The sequence below is a fragment of the Choloepus didactylus genome, chromosome 4, assembly GCF_015220235.1.
Source record: "Choloepus didactylus isolate mChoDid1 chromosome 4, mChoDid1.pri, whole genome shotgun sequence".
NCBI classification, from domain to species: Eukaryota; Metazoa; Chordata; class Mammalia; order Pilosa; family Megalonychidae; genus Choloepus; species Choloepus didactylus.
Window position 1 is genome coordinate 99,889,921 of NC_051310.1, and position 26,339 is coordinate 99,916,259.

The 26,339-nt window shown below is 46.9% G+C and overlaps 2 protein-coding genes across 4 annotated transcripts in view; one reads left to right on the plus strand and one right to left on the minus strand.

The window, feature by feature from the left end:
• The window catches only part of IDH3A (isocitrate dehydrogenase (NAD(+)) 3 catalytic subunit alpha), a 40,527-nt gene extending 37,455 nt beyond the window's left edge, over window positions 1-3,072 (plus strand). For all 3 annotated transcript variants that reach the window (XM_037833275.1, XM_037833273.1, XM_037833272.1), the window contains one exon: window positions 1,430-3,072. In XM_037833275.1, the coding sequence (XP_037689203.1) occupies window positions 1,430-1,513 (84 nt within the window). In that variant the 3' untranslated portion in view covers window positions 1,514-3,072. The remainder of the gene's footprint in view (window positions 1-1,429) is intronic.
• Window positions 3,073-3,369: 297 nt separating this feature from the next.
• The window catches only part of ACSBG1 (acyl-CoA synthetase bubblegum family member 1), a 56,095-nt gene continuing 33,125 nt past the window's right edge, over window positions 3,370-26,339 (minus strand). The window contains exons 3-14 of the mRNA XM_037833271.1: window positions 23,648-23,868; window positions 23,131-23,219; window positions 22,679-22,799; window positions 13,946-14,026; window positions 13,708-13,857; window positions 13,186-13,362; window positions 12,254-12,435; window positions 11,057-11,287; window positions 10,217-10,434; window positions 6,224-6,363; window positions 5,431-5,677; window positions 3,370-3,896 (exon numbers count right to left, since the gene is read on the minus strand). Coding sequence (XP_037689199.1) covers window positions 3,811-3,896; window positions 5,431-5,677; window positions 6,224-6,363; window positions 10,217-10,434; window positions 11,057-11,287; window positions 12,254-12,435; window positions 13,186-13,362; window positions 13,708-13,857; window positions 13,946-14,026; window positions 22,679-22,799; window positions 23,131-23,219; window positions 23,648-23,868 — 1,943 coding nt within the window. The 3' untranslated portion in view covers window positions 3,370-3,810. The remainder of the gene's footprint in view (window positions 3,897-5,430; window positions 5,678-6,223; window positions 6,364-10,216; window positions 10,435-11,056; window positions 11,288-12,253; window positions 12,436-13,185; window positions 13,363-13,707; window positions 13,858-13,945; window positions 14,027-22,678; window positions 22,800-23,130; window positions 23,220-23,647; window positions 23,869-26,339) is intronic.

The window sequence follows — 26,339 nt, forward strand, 5'->3', positions numbered from 1 at the left end:
GGTTTGGGAGTCAGAGTCAGGTTTAGGCTCCATTATTCTGTTAGCTATGTGATCTCAAACAAGTCCATTAATTTTTCTAGACAGCTTTTTCCTCCTCTCAAGAAACATCTATTAGGTGTACATTATTATGGGTGAAAAATATAATAAAATCGTAAATAAAATGGTAAATAAGTTCCTGAGACCCTCAGGAACTCAGAATCTAGTGTTGGCTAGAGGTGTAGGCAGCTGTAAATACAATGGTGTTATACGCTATACTCTGTGTATCTATAATAGAATGTGTTTTATACCATATGCTATGTTTTATAAAAGGAATAAAATAATGGTTAATATTCATTGAATACTTAGATAATACTGAGTTATTTATATTTATGTCATCTTAGAAATTTTCTCTACTACTCTGAAATAGATACTGTAATTAATCCCATTTTATAGAAGGGGACAGAGAGATTAAGTAATGTGTCCAAGGTCTCACACCTCCTAAATGGAGCTTGTCTGGTTTTTACCTAATAAGCTTCATTGCCTCCTTAAGCAGCTGTGGCCATGGGAGGGCAGGAGAGGGTACAATGGATTGTTCTGAGAGGTAAAAGAGCAGAGTGTGTGTTACAGTTTCACAAGGCTGGACCTTGAAGACTGATCCCTAAGCTGTGGCCCCTTTTGCTTTAAAAATTCTTTAATTTGAAATTACTTCTTATGGCCAAAATACAAGAAATCCAGGCTTGTTTGTAATAGCCTAATAGTCACACTGGAGGGGATATGATTTTGGTTTTTTTATTCCAAAGCTATATTCAGGAATTTATACTATCCAGCCCAGGAGAGAGAAGCCTAATTTACAGTAGGCCCCTTTAATCATGCAGGATGCAGTGGCACCAGAGAATTATATACATTGAGGTCTGTTTGGGGATAAAGAGAAGATAAACTGGTAGAAACAGATTGGCCTTATAGAAGTCTTTCCTTCCTAAAAAGGGTGGTTCAATAGTTAGTGGTTTAAATATTTCCTTGGTATTTGTTTCCCAGCCTCTAAAAATGGATCAAAACATGTCTTAAGATTTTTAAGCTTTAAAAAATTCCCCCAGGACTCTATGAAACCTCTTGTTTAGTCTTGCTTTCATTTAAATATCTATAATCAACAACAATTTTTTAGGGTCTGTTGTACATGCAGAAGGAACATTTTGTGAAGGCTTCTTGCTTCCCATTGTAGTGAGAGCACTTTATTCTTTTCAAAGTGTTTTTGTGTACACTCTCTAATTGGATTTTCCCTGTCTTCCTGGGGTGGGACCTCACTTTGAAATGAGGAACTAAATGAGAGACAGAGCAGTCAAGCAACTTGCCCAACTGGTATCTCACTGAGGTCTTTAAATAAAAATACCTTTGGTTTAGTTTAATGTATGTTTACATTTTTATTTTTGCTTTTTGCTTTTTCCTTTTGTAGAGTTTAACAAAAGACTTGGGAGGCAATGCAAAATGCTCAGACTTCACAGAGGAAATCTGTCGCCGAGTAAAAGATTTAGATTAATGCTTCTACAGATGGAATTCCCATCAATCACTCCCAAGGGACATCACATAAACCTATATTTAGAACACCTACCATATGTATGTATTTGGTTTGCTTGTTCCTTGACAATGTCAATTTTTAGATCTGGCCTTTTCTTAACAAAATCTGTGCAAAGGATGCAGGTGATGTCCCTAGGCCTGCTTTCAAAGGACTTTTTCCAAGTGCTTGTTTTATTTATTAAATGTCTGTCTGGGAAACGTTTTTTGTAAGTTTTAAGTAGATGGTATCATTTGCCATTGATAACCATTTTACACTTTGGTTAAAACAGTTTTTCCTCAGCTGTAAATATCATGATACAGAATTAATAAGAAAAAACATCTAATTTTTTAAAGAAAAACTCTGTTTTCCTTGGTTTATGAAAAACATAATGGAAATAAAACAATACTGACATAATAGCACAAGATGATATTCTTATAAAGCTAAATGGGCACAAGAGAAATTTCCTGGCACAGTTCACATCAAAAACAGTGAATATGGTATTTTTCTTAGTGATGTGAAAAATAAAGACAGATTATCCTTTACATGAATTACTGAGTATGAATAAAGACTTCAGATCCAAGAAATATATGAGAGATGTAATTTTTGTTTTATTAACAATATATTATTTAGATATATTGTTAACAATATATCATAACAATATCTAAACAATATATTATTTAGATAATATATTGGGTACAAACACACAAGCACATTGTGTGCTCAAATTATATTATTATCTTAAGATGTAATATTCTTTTTGAGAGTTTTAAATGAAACAAACATGTACTTCTTTTGAATTGGACACACACTGAGCATCTTGAGTAACACACACCTTGAGCCACTGTCCTGAAATCTCTGCGTTTGGCCATGGGAGCTGGTGGGTGTGTCTGTTTACTCTTGGGCAGTGTGCATAGCTGTCTGGAAATGAGCCACCCTCCAGCTGATAACTGCTGGGGGTGAGATTGCTGAAGGGCTTGATCACATACATTTTGGCTGCAGTTGAGGAACTTGGGATGTTGGCTGTTAATTTTATATTTTGGCATCTGCTCCTTCCACTTCCCCAAAGCACCAAATCACTGACTCCTGCCTCAACACACCAGTAAGAGAGGAGACTGCAGATTCTAGAGTGGACTCAATCTGAATTGATTTACACAAATTGTGTCAAACTGGGGCTTGGGCTCAGCTTTCGACCTTTAGGAACCTAACCCCAGCCCCCGCCCCAACACCAAGTTTCTTAGCATGATTTTTTTTACTCTTCAGCCCTAAGTCGCCACTTTCAGGATCCCTTTGGCTCCACACCAAAGGTAACTTGTCCTCCCTTGGCCCTTGTGTAACATCAAAAATTGGTGACATTACATAATGCACCCAGGTTACAAGAGAATTTCTTAACGACTGTCTCCATCCGGGTCCTTTTTTAAGCTTATATCCAGACTTATAATCTTCTGTTTTGCTTTGTTTAAGCTGATGCTTCCTCTATTTTATTGGATTGTTCTAAGTATCAGTGACTCTTGGATTCATACTAATAAAGAATTCCAAAACTGGTTGAGATGTAAGCTTTCTCTACCTGTTTCTCATTCAGATACTGTAGGTCGTTTTGGCTCAGCTTGCTCCTAAGAATGGGCTGCTTAAGGTTTTCACAGGGGTGGTGTGGTGGTGAGAGGCTAACGCGGGAGTTGGCTGCCCTTAAGAAAATGCTCCACTCACCACCCCACCCAAGCCCCGCCTGTAACTTTGCTAATTCTAGGGCAGTAATGATCGCTTGGTGCCAACTGCACACAGTCCCATTCTACTTAACCCACTACTCTCTGGACTCAATTGACAGAAAATTCAGGTATTTGTTGACAGTTCTGTTAAAAGGTTTAATATTCAAATTGCACATTAAATACAGTCAATTAGACAGCAGCAGTTTTGTTAAGCGAGTCAGTTGGCATGGGCATGGTTGAGGTGTACCTGGGGATGGAACGATAGGGTTGGCCGTGTCCAACATGATGCCAGGTAAGTGAGGCCGTTAGGTGAGTTACAACTGTTGGCTCTCCTTGCAGCATGCACTAGCAATACAAGCCCTCTTCTCCCCATCTCCACCTCCACACCGCCTGCTTCTGGCTTGCCTGTATGTGAGCTAGAAGCTTGTTAACGCTACCAAAAATTATCAACCCTTTAGTTCTGGCAAATGTAGGTACCAGTTCTGTGCCCTGATCTGCAGAGAATCTGGAGTTCAGAAAAGTGCTCCAAAAGGCCTGCCATCTATTCAGTAGAAACTGTGGAAGTACGGCCCTGGATTACTTGTTTTGCTCTTGGTAAAAGGAATCAATTATATCTTTGTACTTGTCCAGAACTATGAGCCGTTTCAGTTTCATTGTGGGACCTAAAAGAGAAATTGGAAGAAATGAGTGAGGCCTGGGGTCTGAGAAATCTGAGAAGGTGATTGGTAAAGACCCTGTCCTACTGAGTCCAGAATTAAGCCAGACCCCAGGCCTGCAATGCTCTCCACCCCTATATTCACATGCATGTGTGGTCTCCTCCCACAGTATATCCGGGCTGCTCTGTGTGACCAACAATATGGCCGAAGTGACGGTATGTTACTCCGAGAAGAGGTGATAAAAGACTGGTTTCTGTCATGGGCCTCTCTGTTTCTTTTTCTCTCAGATAATTCTTTCAGGGCAAGCCAGCTGCCATATTGTGAGGCCATGGAGGCATCCTTTGGAAAGGTCCACTGGCAAAGAACTGAGGTCTCCAACCAGCAGAGAATGGAGGCCTGCCAACCACCACACGAGTGAGCTTGGAGCACACCCTCCAGCTCCCAGATGCCTGCCACCCCAGCTCATATCTTGACTAACCTCATGAGAACCCTGAGCCAGAATCGTAGAAACTGAGATAATAAGAGTTTTAAGCTACTAGGCCTTCGGGTAATTTGTTACCAGCAGTAGATAACTAATAGACAAATCATCTCTGCATTTCAGTGCAATTTCACAGATGGATGTTTTGCTTCAATTGATAATCATGGGGCTAGGGAAGGGCTCTGCCACTGTCTTTATGGAGAAATTGTTCCGAAATCACTTTTCTTGGCCTTGGTTCCCCCATCTAAAGCAAGGTTGAGAGGACTCTGATTTGAGGTCCTGGATAGCTTAAAGTCCTTTTTGTGCCTAATTAGCACTTGGTTGTGTAACTGGAGATATCAAAGTCATTTATATTAAATACTTAGAAAGGACGTGTTCCATCTGGTTGACCTTCCATTCAATCTGAAATCACCAGCCAACCAGACAAGCTCAAGGGTTCTGAATGCATCTCAGCATTTCTGTGGAGAGTTGCATTTGGGTTCAGCTTTGATGAACCCAGATGTGCCATGAATACCCCAAGATGATACAGCCAAGAGCAACCTCATCCAGCTCACCCAGTTGATGCTATACCAGAGGTCTTTTTTTGATTCTGTAGACCATGGTTCAAGGCAGCTTCATTCTCTTTACCTGTCACATGAGCTGACTTCATGAAAGTCTACAGTAGGGGTAGAACTTTTTATGATTTGTCAAAATATTAAGAAAAAAAAAAGTCTACAGTAGTCTCAGCCCTGGGCGCAGGTGACTCTGGCCCAAACACTAGCAGGGCCTTGGTATTTGCCTGATGGTCCCATTGTGATTTCAGGGGAAAATGGTCCCACAGTCAAGGCAAAGAGAAATGTCATTTGTCCTAATTCATAAATCCCAGCACATATTTTGTACAATTGACAGGTTCTATATACAACCATAAGCCCATGCAGGAAGCAATCAATGTCCTCCCTTAGGAAAGAAGTGAGTGTCACTAAAAGTGCTGTCAGTGACTTTCTGCTGGCCATGCTGCCCCATTTAACATTTAACCTCCCAGATACTCCCAGCCCCTGGAACAGCAAAAAGAAAAAAACCTACCCAGCTCTCCACCTGAAATGGAGAAGTCCCTTTCTAGAATGGCCCACTTCTGGATGTGGTAGGGTCGGGCGGCTGCGTTCAGGTTGACCCTCTGGATCCCGTCTTCAATGGCCTGATACACGGCCTCATCCTTCTTCTCCACGATCTCGGAGACCGTGGTGGCTTTGCTGCCCACCCTCTGGCAGAACTCCAGGGCTTGTTCAGTCAGATTATTGGTGGGTTCAGAGGTGTCTGGGTCCAGAGTGCACTGAAAATCCAGAGATCAGATCAGGACCAAGTTTCAATCTACAAGACCCAGCCCTATCCTTTGAGGAAGTCTGATTGCTAATGTCAAGGATATGAAGCACTGGGAACTCTGTTTCAAAGAGACAGTTCTAGAATGGATAGATGTACTGAGTAGGAAGTGTTGGGCCCTGTGGTGTAGAAGGAGCTGTGGCCTGAGAAATAGAACTTGGCCAATGAAGTCGTCATCTGTAAAACAGGGATGACAACTCCCGCCCTGTCTACTATCCTGGGAGACCATGAGTATCTGCTGAGGGGAATGAGAGCAGCAGCATTTTGTAAACTGGAATGTATTGGGACCATGTAAAGGATCATAGCAGCATATTAGTTGTCCCACTGAGGACAGAAGGAATTTCCATGGGCTACGGCTCCCCACCTAGTGTAGGCAGCTTGACTGTGGTTATTCCTGGTTAAAGCCATGGGATCCAGATGTGCCTTGAGCTGAAGGTGGCTTCTGTGCAGGCCACCACCCACCAGCTACTCTGCCAGAGCCAGAGTCCTCCAGACACACCTTCAAGGTGAGCAGCATGGACAGGAACTTCCTCTGGTCTCCGATTAGCATGGCGTTGCTGATGATGGGCAGTTCCATCTTCACAGCCTCCTCGATGGGTACAGGGGGCACATTCTCCCCGCCAGCTGTGATGATTAATTCTGGGGAGGCAAGGCCCCCAGCACAGGCTTTAGGCCAGATGTCTGGCTGAACCAAGATCCAACCCTCAGGCCCAGCCCAGAAAGGCCATCTGATGGAGACTCTGGCTCAGAACCTGGAGATGACCTCTCTCTGGGTACCAAGAAGCAGTGCCAGTTCTGGGCACCTGCTGAGGGATAGTGATGGTCCCCAGAGGACAAATGCCCACCCAGGGCTCCCATAACTCTGCTCATCCTCCAAGACTCTGCTCAGACAGCTTACCCAAGGCTCTCCTCTGCTAGACCAAGTTCCTCAGTGGATTCCCATCCCACCCCCTGAACAGCCTATGCTCGTCTCCCCTCCCTGCCTTTGCTCAATAACAGCCTCCCCTATCACTTCATGGGCTCACCAGGTGCCAGGCGCTGTGCTAAGTGCTTTACATATAGTAAATCATTTAATAGTCACGATAAGCCTGCAAAGAAGTGAGCACTCATCATTTTATAGATGAGGAAACAGAGGCAGCGAGAGGTTAAGTAACCTGTCCAAGGTCCAAGGCTAGTAAGTGGCAGAGCTAAGATCTGGGTTCATGCAGTCCAGTTCCAGAGTCTATGTCCTTACCCACTCTGTGTGGGGCTGCTTTCCTCACCTATGTCTCTCCCCGCTGGAGAGCCCTCTCCCCTTCTTTCCATCTGTCCTACAGACTGCCTGCCTTTCAAGGACCAGCACAGTTTCCTCTAAGAAGCCTCCTCCAACTCTTCCAGTCCACGCTGACCTCTCCCCTCTTTGAGCTTTTCCCAAAGCATCCGTCCATCCATCTTTCAGTTCATTCTTTCATTCAAATATTTATTGAGTGTCTATTGTCTGAGACCAGTGTGCTAGGCACCCAATGCACTGGTCCTCTGTTCTCTGAACAATGGCTTACTTCCAGGCCAGAGGGTAATAAATGGTTATTGAGTAAATGCATCTTGACTGATTTTAATTAGATGGCATTCCTGTTCCCTCCGATTCTATCTAATTCAATGAAGATTAGTTGGTCATGTTCTGTGCAGAGATTCTGTGCTGGACATCAGGGACAGGCTAGAACACGATGGTCCTTGGCTGCAAGGAGCACACAACATAGGGGGTTGGGGACAAAGGGATGCATGGGGGCTGTAGTGGCCAGTATGAATGTGGCTTTGGAAGGCAAAGGGTATAACATATGCAGAAGCACAAAGGCCTTTAGGGAGCTGGAGAGAGAGCAGGACCAATCGCATGGAAACCCAGCGCTGGCTGAGGGGCTGGACTGCAGGTTAGTGGGAATCACTTTTAGTCTCAAAGTTTCAGGAAACTCTGGTGATGGGGTGAAGAGTGGTTAAGGGAGCAAGCTGGTCAGAGAGGAAACCATTACAGGAGTTCAGGTAATCAGGGCTCATCCAGGGCATCTGAAGTTGGATGGAGAGGAAATACCTTCTACATATACATCTTGTCATTACTACCCATTTTCTTTTGTCCACCTTACCACCATTCTTACCAGCATCTTTTACAATTAGTAGAATAACATTCATTCATGATCAGGAACAAAACATGGATGACCAGTGTGCCAGTTTGTATATTTATGCCCCCCAGAAAAAGCCCTATTCTTTAACGCATTCTTGTGGGGGCAGATATAGTAGTGTGGATTGGGTTGGAACCTGTTGGTTCAGTGTCTGTGGAGATGTGACCCACCCAACTGTAGTTGATAACTCTGATTGGATAATTTCCATGGAGGTGTGGCCCCACCCACTCAGCGTGGGCCTTGTTTAGTTTACTGGAGCACTTATAAGCTCAGACAGAAGGAGCTCATAGTGAACTGGAGCTGAGACAGACGTTTTGCAGATGGCCGTAGGAAGCTGATGCAGACATTTCGGAGAACGCCATTTTGAAACGCAATCTGGGAGTGAGCAGATGCCAGCCACATGCCTTCCCAGCTAACAGAGGTTTTCTGGATGCCAATGGCCTTTCTCCAGTGAAGGTACCCTTTGTTGATGGACACTTTATGGCCTTAAGACTGTAACTTTGTAACCAAATAAACTCCGTTTTATAAAAGCCAATCCATTTCTTGTGTTTGCATTCCAGCAGCATTAGCAAACTAGAACGACCAGCAACACCAGTTCTATTCAACACTGTTCTGGTTGTCCTAACTATTGTAACAAGGCAAGAAAAAATTCATAAGGATTGGAAAGGAAGAAATAAAACTGTTGTTATTTGCAGATGGCCTGTGTCCATAGACAATTCAAAAGAATCTACAAAATACTAGAATTAATAAGTGAATTTAGCAAGGTCAGGGTACAAGGTCCATATACAAAAATCAACCACATTGCTAAATACCAGCAACAAACAGAAAACCAAAAATTTTACATAACGCTATTCACGTAAAAAATAAAATACATTAGAGTAAATCTAGGAAAAGATGTGCAAAATCTCTGCACTAAAAACAGAGAAATTAAAGAAGACCTAAAAAAGTGGTTGGATATCCCGTTTATGGTTGGAGGATTCAATATTGCAAAGATGTACATTCTCAACAAATTAATCATAAAAATTCAATCAAATCCCAATCCCAATCTCAGCCAGGTTTTTTTTTTTTTAATGAGAAAATTGACAGAATGATTCTAAAATTCATATGGAAATGCAAATGGCCAAGAAGAGCCTAGGTTGTCTCAAAGATAAAACACCAAAGCTATGGGACTTAATACCACCTGTTATCAAGCCCTATCACAAAGCTTCAGAAATGAAGACCCTGGGGTACTGGTGCAAGGATTGGCAAGTAAAGCAATGAAACAGAGTAGAGTCCAAAGACAGACCCCCTCATGGACAGTCACTTGGTTGATGACAAAGGCAATGGGGAAAGGGAAACGGGGCAGTGGAGCAAGTCATGCTGGGTCAGTTGGATATGCATATGGTGAAAATGTATCTGGACTCCCAACCTCTCGCTATACTAAAAGAAGGACCAACTCTGGTTGCTTGTTTTTTTCTTCTGACTACTATTTCTCCCCTTGCGACGTTCCGGGTCCATGGAGAGCCGCGGGCATCAGCAACTGCCGTTTCCAGGGAGAGCACTAGGCGGCGCACCAGGCACATCCAAGCAGCCCGGAGGTTCCATCAGGGGGTCTCTCCGCCCCCCTGTCCCGCTCTGAGCCCGGACCTTGAGCGAGGGGATGGGATCACGGGCCTACAAATCTCAGTTCCCAAAGGCCAGGGTGGCTTGCCCCTGCCGTGGCGCCGGCCGAGGACGCCCAGACTCTGCCCGCCCCCGGAGCCGCCGTGGGCAAGAAGTTTGAATTCCTGCTCCGTCGTGCACCTTACTGCCTGATGTACGAAAATTCATTTACTTTCTCACAGAGCTTCAGCTTGGAATTCTCACATGGATACCGCGGGTATTCTCCTTCCTCAGGCAAAGCAAGCATCCTTTCTTGGAAGAATTCCCAACTGCCCCGGGAAAGCCAAGTTCTAGGTGGGAAATTTCTTTGAAGTCTCATTTTGTATTTTTAATTTTATATCCAACTTGTGTTCTACTCCACTTCACATCCGTGTTCGCGTATAAAAATACATAGTATGTATGCCCTCAAATCTTCCGGAAAGACTGGCCTCTTTTTCTAGGGATGTTGAACCCCAGCTCCACCATTTACCTGCTGGGTGACCCTAGGTAAGTTGCTTAACCTCTCTGGTGTCTTCATCAATTAATTGGGGTAATAACAGTATGCCCTACAGAAGAGTATTGCATAAAATGATGTCAGCAAAGGTGCTTGACACTTAACTTACTCAATATTTAACAGTGGGTTTAAGCAGTGGTAGTAGCCTGTTAGTCTTCCGCGCCCCACTGCAGCCTCGAACCCCTGCGGCCCCATGGGGCGCGCTCACCTTTGAGGCGGCCGGTGATGTAGAGGAAGCCGTCGGCGTCCAGGCGGCCGGTGTCGCCCGTGTGCAGCCAGCCGTCCGCATCGATGGCCTCCCGCGTCTTGTCCTCCTTGTTGAGGTAGCCCATGAAGATGGTGCGGCCCCACAGGCAGATCTCGCCGGTGCCATCCTCATCCTGGTTCAGCAGCTTCATGCGGCAGCCTGGCACCACCTTGCCTGAGCTAGGAGCGGGGAGCGGGGAAGCTGGTCAGGGGGGAGCTTTCACTGGTGGCCAGAGGTGTCCCTGGAACACCTTCTGTATTTTAGTAGAGGACTTGGGACTGAAAAGTAGGGTCGTTAAAAGCTTTTTAGGTGAGCAAGTGAGTGACTGAATGAATGAATGAAATGCTAATGGTGGAAATGCAAGCACTGTGATGGGGTTACAGGGAGGAGAGGGATTTAAGCACAGCAGATTATCCCCAGAGCCGACTGTCCTCTCCCCTCACTAGAAGGCGGGCCCTGTTCCCCCACTCCCACTCCAGCTGGAACCTGGGCTATCCCCACTGGAGGGAAGGGACAAAGGGAAATCCCTCTATCATGTTCAGGGTGCCTGGTCTGTTAAAACTGCTTGCAACCAGATTCACGCGACATACTAGCAGCAACTGCCCATGCTTTGCATTGAGGCTCCGAGATGCTGGGGACATGGCCATGGTGATATTAGCACTCGGGAGGCCCCAGAGCCCAGTCACTCTGGGCACACTATCAGTGTGGAAAGAGGAAAGGGTCCCCAGGACCCGTTGGCTGTACCCGGGGGTACAGCAACGGCACGTGGGCGTGGGTATGTGCCCCAGCCCTGGGCCTCACCTGTAGAGCCGGTAGTTGTGGTGGCTGGACATGAAGTGGGGGCCCGAGGTCTCACTGAGGCCATAGCCCGCGTACAAGCGGATGTTGAGGCCCAGGAAGAAGTGTTGTGTCTCCGCAGTCATGGGGGCCGCTCCGTAGAAGCTCTTCTGACACTTGGCAAAGCCCAGTGCCTGGCGGACCTTAGCTAGCACCAGGTAATCTGCCAGTCTGGTCGTGAAGGGCTTCAGGTCGCTGACAGGAGAGGGAGAACGGTCCACAGAAGAAAGCACTCACACATTCAGAGGGCTGCTGTTAGGGGGTACACACTGGCCCGGCCTCTCCATTTGTCTCTTCTGATGGGTTGGTGCTAACGCCATCATTATATATTTTGAATAATGGCCCTGCCCTTGAACATGCATGAAATCAAATGCAGGTGGGCATGCATGTATGTGTGTGCCCACCTGTCTTCAGCCAGGAAGGCATGCAAACAGATTCAGCTCTGTGTGGGTGCACAGGCAACAACACAGGAGCATGCAAATTTGCACACACAATAACCCATGTGCAGAGACAAAGTATATACACACAGACACACTTATGCATAATCCCATTTGAGGCCTGTGAATGCTTCATTTGTGCATACCTGCTGTTCATGTCTATGCAAATGAAGCTGTAGGTGCACAGACATGTGTACACATCTCAAGAAACATGATACAACCTCACAGAAATACTGGTAATGGAAAATATTTCTAAATTGAAACCAAGCCAGGATTTTCCTCATTAACCATTCCACAGGTCTATGGGAATCAATAAAGCAATCAAACGGGTATGAGGGAGAGATCTGAGTGGCCACCTGGGATGCTCTGGGGAGGCTGGCTGGAAGTGCTAAGCCCCTACCACTGTGGTCCCTTCTCTATGCACCCACTGAGGTCAGGAGACCATGGCAGGAGCTGCTCCCAGGGTGGAGAATTCCACCTCAGAGGAAGCAAGTCAGTCCTCTCCCAGTTGGATCCCAAAGTTGGGGTGACTGCCCCCAGTGGGGCCTGGGAAGCAGATGGGGGCTCAAGCCCAGCCCTTGACAGGACCTCTGCACAGATGTCCCCAGAACTGACAGGCCAACGGGATGGGACAAGCCTGGCCTATCAGGTCCCTGGCGGAGTACTGGGGTTTTGACCCTCACCTGCTGTCTCCCCGGGCCTCTTGCCCCCTGGCCCTCTGTACCTGCCCGGGCAGCTGAGGTTTTGCTCCAAGGTCACGGACATGGCCCACAGCAGCATCTTGCGGCGGATGAAGCCAGACTGGGCCGCCACCTCCTGGATCCGCTCCATGATCTTCTCCCACACCCGCGGCACCCCCATGTGGGATGTGGGCTCCACCTCCCGCAGTGTGTTCACCAGGCTCCCCTGTTCACCGCCAAGGAGAGGGCAGACCTTCTGGTTCAGAGCCAGCCAGAGAGCAGGAGAGCTCTCTCACCAGAATCAGGTGTGCACAAGCCACCACACACACAGATGCTCATACAGGTACACACACACCTGCATGCAACTTGGGACGTATACTGTTGGCTATGTTCTCCACAGCCATCCCTTCATCCTTCTTCTTTGCTAACAGAACCCTGACGTTGTTTAGGTGTCAAGGTTTGTCCAGATGATTCAGCACTGGAGGTGGGGACTCTACATTAGCCTAACCCGAATCTGATAATCCCATTCCCCCAAGCAGTGACTGGTTTAGGAATGGACATGTGACCCCATTTGTATGAGTGAAATTTTGGGGGAGTTCCCTAGGGGGCTTCTGGGAAGTTTTCCTTGCTGTTAAAAGTAGGATGGGAAGAATAGATGTAGTTGTATGAGGCGGGGATGCAGGGAGGGGCTGCCCATCTTGTGAACCTGCCGTGGGACGGCCCGCCTCGATGGTGTCGCCAACTCACTGAACTGCTCTGACTCAACTTTCCTTTACGTAATGTCATCACTTTCCCTTCCTGTTTGCTCATTTAATTCAGGCTGTGCTACCTGCAGCTGAAAGGATTCTAAGTGATAGAAGCACAGGGGGCCCAGCATACACACGAAGGCCCCCGCATCCCACAGATACGAGTGCACACTCAGATACGTCCTTGCACACACACTCGGACACCCACCTGGGCAGAGAGGGATACCGACCTTCAGGGCATCGGGCTCAGCAAAGCAGACCTGGGCCCCCCACTGGATACCCGTCCACAAGTCATAGATCTGGGCTGCAATGTGGCTGAGGGGCAGGTAGCTGACCACCACCTCCTGTAGGACCTCTGCTGGCTGGATGTCACCAGCCTGACTGCCATACCGTGCTGTCCATGTGATCTGGAGGACAAGTGGGTGTGCCCAGCAGTATCCATGAGCCAGCCCTGGCAGTGTTTCCATCTGCACCCACACTGGGGACTTGGGGCTAGTTCTTAAGGGACCCCCGGAGTGGGTGTCCTCCCAGGCATCCCCGCAGGCCCTGGAAAACCCCAGGGACAGGACTCCCTTTCCCTCCGTGTTCCCTTTCCTGGGCTCAGTCTGGACCACAGATTGACAGGCTGTCCTATCATCCCAGATCCCAGAGCAGCGGGATCAGAGGAGCCCTCCTTAGGGGCTCTTGGAGTAGGTCCATGGCCCCAGACCCACCCACAGCCCACCCCCATCCCTCTGGGGCATCCATCCTACATTGTCTTGACTCAGCATCACGCCCTTGGGGTTTCCAGTGGTGCCGGATGTGTAGACCAGCACACAGCACTGGTTGGGCTGCTGGGCATTGATGATGGTGTCCAGGGCCTCCTCGGGCTGCTCGTTCCCCAGCTCCATGAATTCCTCCATCTGGGCGAGGTGGGAGGTCAGGAACTCCAGGCCATCTGGATGGGCCCCCATGGGCCCCACCTACTGCCCGGGGCCCCACTGCCCGTACCGTGTACACATTGGCCATCTTCTTTGGAGGAGGTTCCCCATATATCACTACTGCCTTCAGATGTGGCAAATTTTTCCAGATCTGTGTTGACAGGAAAAACAAATGGAGTTTCAATGAGGAAAAATGTCACCTCCCAAAAAGAACCCCAATTACAGGTGTTAGGACTGCCAGGTACTTTGTGGCAAAGGTTGTTTAATTCCTCAGACGTCAGAACCTTTGACCCCAGCTGGACAATTGTCACCCTCCACCATTCTCATTTTTGCATCATGAGAACTTTGGAGCAGTAAAGGAGGGATAAGCAGGGACCACGGAATGACTCCAAACATCCTGAGACCTGGTTGAACAAACTATGACACAGCCACACAACGGAGAATTATGCAACTGTATAAAAGGAAAGAAAGAGAGAGAATGAGAGGGAGGGAAATTTCTATGCACTGACATGGAGTAGTTTCAGGGATACATTATTCAGTGAAAAAAGGAATGTGTAGAATATGTATATAGTATGCTATCTGTATGTAAAAAAGGAATATAGTCTGAATATATGTATATGTATATAGGCATGCATTTGCTTATATCTACAAAAACAAACACTGGAAGGCTAAACCCAAAACTAATCAGATTGATTTACTATGGGCAGAGGAAGAAGACAGGGGTAAGAAGAAGTGGATGGAAGCAAAACTTCCCAGAGTGTATCTTGTTACATAATTTTGCCTTAGGAATCATGTAAATGTTATAATCATTATATGTAAAGGGAGGGGGAGGGATACCCTAAAACTGGAAAACTAACAGAAAGAAATGAACTTGACCATATACCAAGTTGGTGACATAACCACACACACACACAAAAGAATTATATCAAAGAATTTTAGAACACTGCATTTTTATTCTCCTTTCTTAGTGACAAATATCCTAAAGGAAAAATGGAATTCCAAATTTCATCATTGTTGGTAATAATATTGACACTATTTTTGACATTATTTACTGTATCATGTAGGATAAAACAAATAAGTAATCAGGTTAATGTTGCCAGGAACCAAGATTTTAAAAATAAGATAAAAGAAATGCAAGAATAAAATCAAAGAAAGTAAGATAAAACCACACAATGTAACATTTGAATCAGAAATATCATTATGAACTCATGGTATTTACTTCCTTTATTTCTGAGTTTTCTGATTCTGGCCTCAGGGAGTAACACGTATCCTCCTACTGCAAATACTAGATTAAAAAAACACTAGATAAAACATGAGACATAGTTTTCAGACTCTGGACTACAGGCAGCACAGGGCTGTGATACCTGAGAGAAAGGAAACAATGACATGAAGGCCTGGCTGCCCCGGCTTTCTCCCGAGGGCAGAGGGAGAGGGAGATTCACCCAGAACCGGGCTGCCCCACTGAGCTGAGGTGACAGAAATCACAGTCCAGGAAAGCCAAAGTGACTAGAATACCAGAGAAGAGAGAATGACACAGAGAAAAGTTCCAGAAATCTGCTTTCAGATCCTCTTGAATCTTTGGCTGAATACAAATCTACACAGGCATAGGGTGAAAATCCACAAATCTGGGGAAGGAACAACTTCTAGAGAAAGAACAGTCACTGGGAGCTATACGACAGACATGAGCTCATAGAGGGTCAGGAATTATTCATGTTCCCATCAGTCAGAAAGGAGGGACCTCACTGACTGCACAAGGTATTCAGCAGAGACCAGTCATGGGGCTAAACTAGTCTTAAAGGCTATATAGACCTGCTCTAAAACACTTAAACAGTAGTCTAGAAATTAAGTCAGAGAGAAAAAGACTGGAAAAAATTACTGTGGACAATGTCAAGAAGTCTAACGTACTTTAATTAGCATCCCAGAAAATGTTCAAAAATAATGGCTGATAATTTTCCAAATTTGATTTAAACCATAAATCTACCAATCCAAGAAGTGCCACGAGCCCCAAGCAGGATAAATACAAAGAAAACCGTTTGGAGGCCTTAAAAGGAGAATTGATTATTTCAGCAGTTAGAAAGAAGAATATCTCTATTTCAAATAGAAATACGTCTATATACCTATATATCTCCTGTTGTTCTGTTTCTCTGGAGAACCCTAACTAATACACTAGGGATAAAAATAGATGTTTCTTAATGATAAAGAAGTTGATTCATCAAGAGTTGATGAATATATATCAAGAGTTTATAATAGGTATATACATCAAGCTAAATATGTATATATTCAATGACAGTTTCAAAATACATGAAGGAAAAATTGATAGAACTGAAAGGAGAAATAGATAAATCTACAATTATGGTTGGAGATATCAATAGTTCCTTTCTCAATATTGGATAGAACAAGTAGACAGAAAATGAACAGGTATATAGATGACTTAAACAACACTATAACATTATCAACCAACTTGACCTAATTGACATTTATAGAACATTCCACCCAACATCTGCAGAATACACATTCTTTTCAAATGTACATGGAACATTTACCAAAATAGATCATATTCTGAGCCATAAAACAAGACTGGATGAATTGAATTTAAAATTACATTCATACACACACACACACACACACACACACACACACACACACACACACACACACACACATCCATACATATATTCCCTATCTCTGTCTAGTGAAAAAGACCAAAAGTAGTGACAACCCAGTGACAATAGTCACATGGTGTCAGGTTGTCCAAATTGTGATCTCTAAATATCATTCCTCACTAAAAGGAACCACTGTAACTTGGAGAAATTGTTGATTCCAGGATTGGAGCAGGAAATTTACAAGATGAGCCTGGGATATCTTGTTATGCCAGAAAATAAGAAAATGCTCAAAGGATGGTAGGGACATTTTGAAAGGACACAGACATCATTTTGAAGGGGTTCCCACTGAATAAAGCTGGGAAAATTTGAGCATCTAAAAGAATAGTAACTATGATTGATGGAAACATTGAATTTTTTTTAAATTCACAAGTTCAGGATGACACTTTAAGAGAGGAAAAAGTGAAAAAAAAAAAAAAAATCGAAAAACCCAAAAAACAAAACAAATCAACTAAACCCAAACAAAACCCCAAACAATTGTTGCGCACCAATCCTTCACTCCTGTAACTGGTAAATAAAAGGAAAGAATTAAACATTTAAATTGCCTGTTGTATTAATTTCCTGTTGCTGCTGCAGCAAATTACTATAACATTAGTAGCTTAAAACAACAGAATTATTTTGCAGTTCTGAAAGTCAGAAGTCAAAGATGGGTTGGTAGGGCTGGTTCCTTCAGGTGGCCCTAGGAGCCACCTACATTCTCTGGCTTATGACCATTTCTCCATCTTCAAAGCCAGCAGCATCTTCATCTCTCTCTCTCTCTCTCCCTCTTTCCTTCTCTCCCTCTCTCCCTCCCCACCCCCATACCTCTGCTTCTGTGGTCACATCTCCTGCTCTTACTCTGACCCTCCAGCCTCCCTCTTTCACTTCTGATCTTGCGATTACCTTGGGCCCCCCAGATAGTCCAGAACAAATGGACCATCTCAAGATCCTTAACTTAATCACCTGCCATCTAAGGTAACACACTCACGGGTTCCACAGATTAGGACGTGGCCATCTGTGGGGAGCATTATTCCGACGACCACGCTTGCTCTGTAGGAACAGGGTGCTTCAGGTTCTAAAGAGCCCCGGGTGATGAGGGAAAGTTCTTCTTTTGGAGAAGAATCCCAGCTGATGGATTAGAAATTCAGCACTTTACTGCCCCTCATGGAATAATTAATTCGGGCAAATACCGTCACTGCCTGCTAAAACCATTAGGAGGAAGGTCAGGTGGTCACACGTGAATCCACTGCTGAGTCTCAGCCTCATTAAGAGTGGGACAACCTTCTCCAGGTGGTGCAAGAGGAAGTACAGACAGCGTCACCTATGGGCTGTTCTTGCAAAAAAAGTTTACTCTGAAACACATCAAGCCTTTAGCTCAAACAGGAAATACAGATGTTAGAGGACAAATTAAACAAGAGTGAGAGGAGGCAGTCTGACGAATCCAGTACGTGGGCCATTCTCCCTCGTGGCTGACCTGGTTTCTGCTGCGTGCATATGGCAGCTGTTCTCACACTTGGAGTGTGTCAGACACACCGGGAGGGGAGGCTAAAATGCAGAGTGCTGGGCCCCACACCCTGCGTTTCTGACTCAGTAGGTCTGGGGTGGGGTCTGGGAATTTGCATTCTAAGCTCCCGGGTAATACAGAGGCTGCTGGTCTGGGGACCACATTGGTTTACAGCGCAGGAAATAAAATGTGGGGGCTTTATTCCCAAGTAAAAGACACTTCAGAGACATAAGCACATGCCACATGTGGGCCTGGTTTAGATCCTGATTCAAACCAACCAACTGTAAAAAGACATTTTGGGAAGATGGAGAAATTGATTTACTTTTGTTAGGTGTGATAGAGTTACTGTGTTAATTTAAGAAAAATTCCATATTTTTTTTAGAGATGCTTATTGAAGTGTTTAGGGGATGACGTGGCATGACTTGCCTTCAAATACTTCTGCCAAAAAGGGGGATCCAAGAAGACAGTGAGGTGAAACGTTGATAATTGTTGAATCTGGATGATGGATGTATGGGGGTTCAATACAATCTTCTATTTTTTGTTTGAAAACTTTCATAATACAAATTTTATTTTAAATAATGACCTAGGGTCATTTCCTAACTCCGGACCTCAGTTTCTTCAGCTGCAAAATGGGAAGGAGGGCATTTAGATTTTATCAATTAGCTATGCCTTGGGGGTTTGCCTCCCTGAGGAGCATGGCAAAATCTATTGGGGGGCTTTTAAAAGCCCCACCGCCCCACCCTACCCCAGATTCTGTTACAAGCACTGATTTAGGGGACTGTGTGACTCCCTGGGTGACACTGAGGAGAACGGATGACCATTGAGCTACATGGCAGCTAAAAGCTTGGTTCTCTAGCAAATATTAAGCCAGGGAGGCCTCAGGCTGAAGCTGGCCTGGGGGGGGACCAGGGTTGGTTCTCGGCTGGGGCTGAGGTTAGACCCCTGGGAAGGGGGCTCAGGAACTGACCAGAGACTCATTTGCCTCAGAGGCCACTGGGGTCCATGAACCCTTTAAACCTGAAGAAACCAGGCCCCCTCCCTCCAAGTCCTAGGGTGCCCAGGCAGGCCAGTAATGGGGCTTTCCTGCTGACCACTGTTTTCTGAGTATTTATCCCCGGTCTATTTAGTGAAGGACCTTAGGGTTTGGAGGTGGAGAAAGTGAGAAGGAAGGTGCTGGGAATGACTCAGGGTCTCCTGTACCCACAATCTCCTCCCCAAATCTCAAGCATTTAGACAAGTCAGACAGAATGGGGATGCTCAATGTACCGGGCTGAAGCGTGTCCCCCCAAATTCTTGCCAACCCCAGAATCTCAGAATGTGACTTTGTTTGGAAATAGGGTCTTTGCAGGTGTGATCAAGGTAAGATGAGGTCGTTCTGGATGAGGATGGGCCCTAAATTCAATATGACTGTTGTCCTTACAACAAGAGGGAGATTTAGACGTGGAGACACAGCACAGAGGGAAGACAGAGGCCAAGACTGGAGGGACGCTGCCACAAGCCAAGGGAACCTGGCCCCCAGAAGCTGGAAGAGGCCAGGAGGGACCTCCCCCCCCCAGGGGCTCTGGAGGAAGTGTGGCCCTGCCAGCACCTTGATTTGAGACTTCTGGCTTCCCGAAGTAGGAAAGAATAAACCTCTGTTGTTTTAAGCCCCCCAGTTTGTGGTACTTTGTTATGGAAACACTAGGAATCCAAGGCACTCAGAATGAGAAAACACAGGGTTCAAAAGGAGCCAAGACAAGAAAAGGACCCCACAAGGATTTAAGACAATCCCCTCATTGGTAAAGTGAGCCCCTCTGACCTACAAAAGTAGGTCAAAATACCTGTGAAAAGAGGGTTTTCAAAATTAATCCTAAAAGGGCAAAGAGGGAGCACAGACGGATTAGAACAAATCCTCACAGGGTCTGGAACTTGAGGGCAGTACTGACTACATGATTTGCAGGGCCGAGTGTGAAACGAAAATGCAGGGCCTGTTCAAACAGTACGAGTGTCAAGACGGCGGCAGCAGAGCAATGAACCGAGCCGCGGGCCCTGTGCGATGATGCCCGCCCTGCTGCAGAGTATCAGCCCTTAGCCACGGACCCATTTCCATGCCCAGACTGATGCAGGGCGAGAAGCCGGCCACAGCCATATGTATTTCCTTCTAGTCCCCACAGGGCAACAGAAGGCAGGGTGTGCTCAGGCCTCAGTTGCTCTATTAGATCAGAGCAGGTCCTGGCGCTTCCTAAGTGCTCAGTGATTTCTATTAGCATTATAATCCACCTGGGCCCACCAAGGGCTCTTATGGTTCCCCAGTAAGAACCTGGAGGCAGGTCAGCATCCTGGCTAAGGGTAAGGAGCAAGAAATTCACTGCCCTCCCCTCTATGTGGGATATGACTCCCAGCGGTGTAAATCTCCCTGGCAACACGGGATATGACTCCCGGGGATGAATCTGGGCCCGGCATCGTGGGATTGAGAACATCTTCTTGACCAAAAGGGGGATGTGAAATGAAATGAAATAAAGTTTCAGTGGCTGAGAGTTTCTAAATGGAGTCGCGAGGTCATTCTGGAGGTTATTCTTATGCATTATATAGACATCCCTTTTTAGTTTTTAGTGTATTGGAATACCTGGAAGGAAATACTTAAAACTGTTGAAACGTAATCCAGTAGACTTGATTCTTGATGACAATTGTATAACTATAGCTTACACGGTGTGACTGTGTAATTGTGAAAACATTATGGCTCACACTCCATTTATCCAGTGTATGGACAGATGAGTAATAAAATAAAGAAAAAAATATATAAATAATAAGGGGGTAATAAGGGGTATGGGATGTTTTGGGTGCTCTTTTTTATTTTTATTTTTTCTTTATTTTGGAGTAATGAAAATGTTCTAAAATAGATTGTGGTGATGAATGCATAACTATGTGATGAAACTGTGAGCCACTGATTGTACACTGTGGATGGATTATATAGTGTGTGAATATATCTCAATAAAATTGCATTAAAAAAAATTGCTAAGGAACTTTGGAGTGAAAGGGCTGGAGTAAAAACAGCCTGTGGATGGGGTGTGAGGCCTGCCTCTCCGGCTGCTCTGATGTGTTCGGGGAGCTCAGAGGCGCTGCTGCTCCGCGACCAAAACCTCTGTCACTATTGCCACTCTACAGTGTGGCACCCCCTCCTGTGACTTTGCACCGGGCTTTGTGGCTCTGGGTCTGTTCTTTAGCGTGTGCAACGGAGAGAAGCAGGGCATTGGATGAAATGCCTTTTCCAGTCCTTCTGACTTGTAAAAGTGCCCTCAGTTTAAAAAAACACCCCCTTTCTTTCCTCTCTTGCCTTATTCCCCCAAGTCAACACTTTAATAATGCAACAAACTAAAAGCACTTATCTGGTGGGCACCAGTGCCAGTTACTCATTCAAGTGCTTTTAAAGAATTTCCCTCAAATCAGCCCCTTGAGGCTGCAGAGGCCTGGGGCTCAGACAGCCCAACCTGAGTCTGTGTCTTCAACCACTTCCCTACATCATTTCTCAGCTTAAACCCGTCGAGGGGCCTGGATGTGAGGTTTTTCTTTATTTCTCTTTATTTCACTGTGAACCAACAGTTCTCTGCCTGGGCTGCTCACAGCCTTGCCTATTTTCAAATGTCCAGACCTTTTTTTGAGACCTCCCTCTGAGAGATTCTGTCCAGGGAGGGGAAGGGGTGGTGTCTGGGCTGCAGCCTGGGACTGCCCCAGGAATTTTTTTTTTCCCAGCTTCCTTAGCTTTTTTTTTTCTAATTCAATTTTATTGAGATATATTCACATATCATACAATCATCCAAAGTGTCAATTGTTCACAGTACCATCATAGAGTTGTGCATTCATCCCCCCAATCTATTTTACGAACATTTTTCTTGTAGCAGAAAAAGTGAAAATAAAAATAAAAAATAAAAGTAAAAAAGAACACCCAAATCATCCTCCCCATCCCACCCTATTTTTCATTTAGTTTTTTGTCCCTATTTTTCTACTCATCCATCTATACACTGGATAAAGGGAGTGTAATCCACAAGGCTTTCACAATCACACTGTCACCCCTTGTAAGCTACATTGCTATACAATCATCTTCAAGAGTCAAGCCTATGGGGTTGCAGTTTGATAGTTTCAGGTATTTACTTCTAGCTTTTCCAATACATTATAACCTAAAAAGGGTTATCTATATAGTGCATAAGAGTGCCCACCAGAGTGACCTCTCGACTCCATTTGGAATCTCTCAGCCACTGAAACTTGCTCTGGCCCAATCCCCAGCCTGCGGCAACCCCTACTTCCACACCTCCCCCTTACAGCCAGACCTGAAGGCTCAAGGTCTCAGATCCCTCAGCCACCCACATTGCACACTGCCCTTTGCCAGACAGAGGTCCCCAGGCCCCAGGCCCCCCTTACCCTCAGGGGAGACCACATCTCTGAGGGAAAGCCATGGGAAGCAGTGAGCTAGTTGGTGTCCAAGCCCAAGACCCTATCACCAACTTCTTGTGTGACCTGGGACATGTTCCTGGGGCTTTCTGGACCTCAGTTTCCTGACCCGTCAAATGGGTAGATACCATTGCTCTGCCTTGTTCAATTGCATGAATGGAGCAGGGGTTGCTAATGAGGACAAAGGGAGATGAGGCCCCCCAGTCTCTGCCCCCCCAGCTTCCCCACAACAAACCTTCAGGATCTTTTCCAGCTGCTTCTGCGTGTCGACCATGATGATGTTGGCGCAGCAATCATAGGCAATATACTGGCAGGCCTCAGGGGAGCTGGTCGTGTAGATGCCGGTGACGATGCCTCTGCAAGGGACCCCGGGAATTCTTGTCTGGGCGAGTGCAGAGGGGTGGAACTCCCCTCCCCAACATCTGCCCCAGAAAGCCTCCATGGCCCAGATAGGCAGGGGGCCCACACCATCTCAGAACATCACCGGGACAGAGAGGAGGCCCCAGGGGAGAGATGAGAGGTTGGGGAAGGGGTGGGAGCCCTGAGAGAGGAGGGGACAGGTGTGAGGTCCACAAGGGCCCCCTAAGGTGACACATCCCCAGGCCCACAAAAGAGATAATGCCACTCGCTCTATTCTCTGCCCACCGGCAGCCCAGTGGAGACCCTGCGCCCACTCCGGGCACTCACCCTGCGAACACCGTGCCCACTGCCGAGAAGAACCACTCCGGGGAGTTGAAGCTGAGGATGGCCACGCTGTGGGCCCGCTCCAGGCCGAGCTCCAGACCAAAGGCAGACAGGCAGGTCAGCCGGGCAGGGGGTCATGCGCTCCCATCCCGCCCTCCATGGGGCCCATCCCAGAGACCATGTTCCCAGGGTCCACCCAGTCAGCACCCTTGCGGCCTCTCCCAGAGCCTCCCGGGGAGGCCAGCCCCTCAGCCCAGCCCACTTGGCTTCCTAGCCCACCCCACATGCAATAACAAATGAGAAACTCTTATCAAGGGCCTGGCACATAGTAAGGACTCAGTAAATATAAAACACACAGCATTGGCTCAATAAATCACAGTGGTTTTTATAGTTATTGTTATTATTTCAAAGGGCCTTGCCCAGCAGGGAGTTTGGGAGCAGGGCCCGTGCAAGCCCAGAGCTGGAAGGCAGGTCAGGGGCTGAGGGAGCGGAAAGGCTGTGCTTCGAGGGGCCCCCTCACCTTTAGGAAGCCTTTGGCGGCTTTGCGGGCGAGCAGGTAGTACTGGGAGTAGGAGATGTGCTCCCACTTGCCCTGGCGCTTGAAGCCCAGGGCGTTGAGGTCTCCATACTTGTCCAGGGCCTCGTAGAACATGCGGTGCACGGTGTAGGGAAGCTGTGAACAGCTGGGGTCTACGCGCAGGCGGACCCGACCGTCGGCCTGGGTTGTCCACAGCGCCTCCCCTGCAGGGGTCGGGGAGAACCACAGCTTGGATCATGCCAACCCAGGATTGTTCCCAGAGGACCCGGGTCCTACCCTGAGCAGAGCTCCCAACCCTGCTGGTGCTGCCAATGCCCGGGACCCTGGGCCATGGGGGCCGGCAGGCAAGTCAGGGACTGGGGGAGGCTGGGAGGCTGCCTGGAGGAGGAGGTCTGACTCCAGGCTAGTCTTGGGGATGCAGCAAGGAAGAGGAGCAGGAGGAGAGGTGGAGGGCCTATTGTGGGTTGAATTGTGTACCCCCAAAAGATGTGTTGAAGTGCTATAACTCTTCGTACCTGTGAACATGACCTTATTTGGAAATAGGGTTTTTGCAGATATAATCAAGTTCAGATGAGGTCCTACTGGATTAGGGAGGGCCCTAAATCCAATATGACTTGAATCCCTACAAGAAGAGGAGAAGAGATAAGAAGACAGACACAGGGCAACTGGCCATATGATGATGGAAGCAGAAACTGGAGTGATGCATCTACAAGCCAAGGCACACCAAGGATTGCCAGCAACACAAAAAGCTAAGAGAAAGTCACAGGACAGATTCTTCCCTAGAAACTTCAAAGACAGCATGGGCCTGCTGGCAACTTTTTTCAGACATGCAGCCCACAGAACTGTGGCATGATAATTTTCTGTTGTATTAAACCACCTAGTTTGTGGTACTATGTTTTGGCAACCCTGGGGAACTAATATAGGCCTCTCAACCTTTTCCTGCCATTGACCACTTCATCTGGCTGGAATTTGCCCGGTGAGTTTGGGCAGCCAGGAGTGGAGCTTGGGCCTCAGAAGAGCAGGATTGTCAGATCTCAAGGGGCCTTCCCTGGCCTCCTGGAATGGGCTTGGAACAAACCCAGTTGGACAGGACAGAGTAATAAAGAGGAGCGACCCTCCTGAGGATCTAGAGGAGACGAAAAACCAGCAGGCCCTGATTTCCAGCCTGAAAAGTCTTCCAGTATCAGGAAATAATAAAAACAACAACAGCAGAACAATAGTATTTTCCAGTTCTTGCCAAGTGCCAGACACCATGCTGAACCCCTTATCTAGAGTGTCTCATTTAAGCTTCACAACATAGGTTGGGTTAACCCCGTTTTACAGATGGGGCAGCTGCAGCTCAGAGAGGTTCAGTTGATTCCCCAAGGTCACACAGTGGGGAAGTGGCAGAGTCAGGATTTGGATCCAGTTATGCCTGATGCCACAGCTCACACTTGGGGCACTGTCCCAGGCCCTGAGGGTCAGGCGGCATACTACATTCATGGTGGGTAGGTGGCGACAGAGACATACCATTTAGTATGTGAGACTTCAGGCAAACCACTAACATCTGAGTCTTTTTCCTCAGAGGTAAAGTGAGGATTCAGTTTTCAGGGTTGATATGAGGGTCGAGAGAAATTATGCACATGGAAGAGCCTTGGTATACACTTGGTGCTCAATAAATGCATGCTTCCATTCTTTCTCCCTTTTCCAAGTTCTCCAGATTGTTTGCAAAGGAAGCCTAGAAGTGTGATCTGGACCTTTTGGGCACTGTGGGGCCTCCTTTCCCTGGGGCCAGAGTGGTCATGCCAAGATGACCCGCAGGATGGGGAGGGAGGGCTGGCTAGACCAACTAGGGCTGCACTGCCCCCTACTGGCCGGACCCACGCTGAGGCGGAGAGGCCCCACCTCTTCAGGCCTCCAACTTGGAGGTGGTGCCAACGAGGTACCCTGTGACCAGTCCTTCCCTGAGGCAGGCAGATGGGCTGATGACCTTCACCCTCTCCTTTGACACTCTTAGATTGCATGTGCACCTGGAGGTTGGCAGAAAAGATGCAAAGATCCCGGGGAGGGGGGGGAACCCATTCCTCCTCCTCTGAGGAGCCAGGCATGGGGGTTGGGGGAAGGGAGTATATCCATGCCCAAAGAGAAGGGATTATATGAGTTGGGGGCACGGCATCCTGCGGGAATGTAGACTGGGGTGGGGGCGTACGCCAGGGAGAAGTTTTCTCATAGACAGGCCTTAAGTATTGGTGGAGGACAAGACCACATTGGCTGGTGTCCACTGGCTGCTCCCCGAGTCTGAGTCCACCAGCCGCTGCTGGAGCTCTGAGCCCTCTAGTGGAGGCATGAGCCACTGAGAGACCCCTCCAATCACTCCTCAGACTCCTCCAAGCTTTTTCACCATATCCCAGGACTGGCAAACCCCAACGGTAGCCTCTTCAAAGTCAACAACTCCTGCTTTGGCTCACAGTCCATGTCCAGTGGAAAGAGGACAGGCCATGGAGGCAGGTGGACCTGGACTCACATTCGGGTCTGCCACGCACTGCTGTGTGACCTTGGGCAAGTCATCGTGCCCTCGGCCTCATTCTATGCATCTTAAAATGGGAGGCATCAGTGAGGATGTGGAGAAACTGGAACCCTCACACATTGCTGGTGAAAATCAATGTAAAAAGGGAAACAGTTTAGCAGTTTCTTA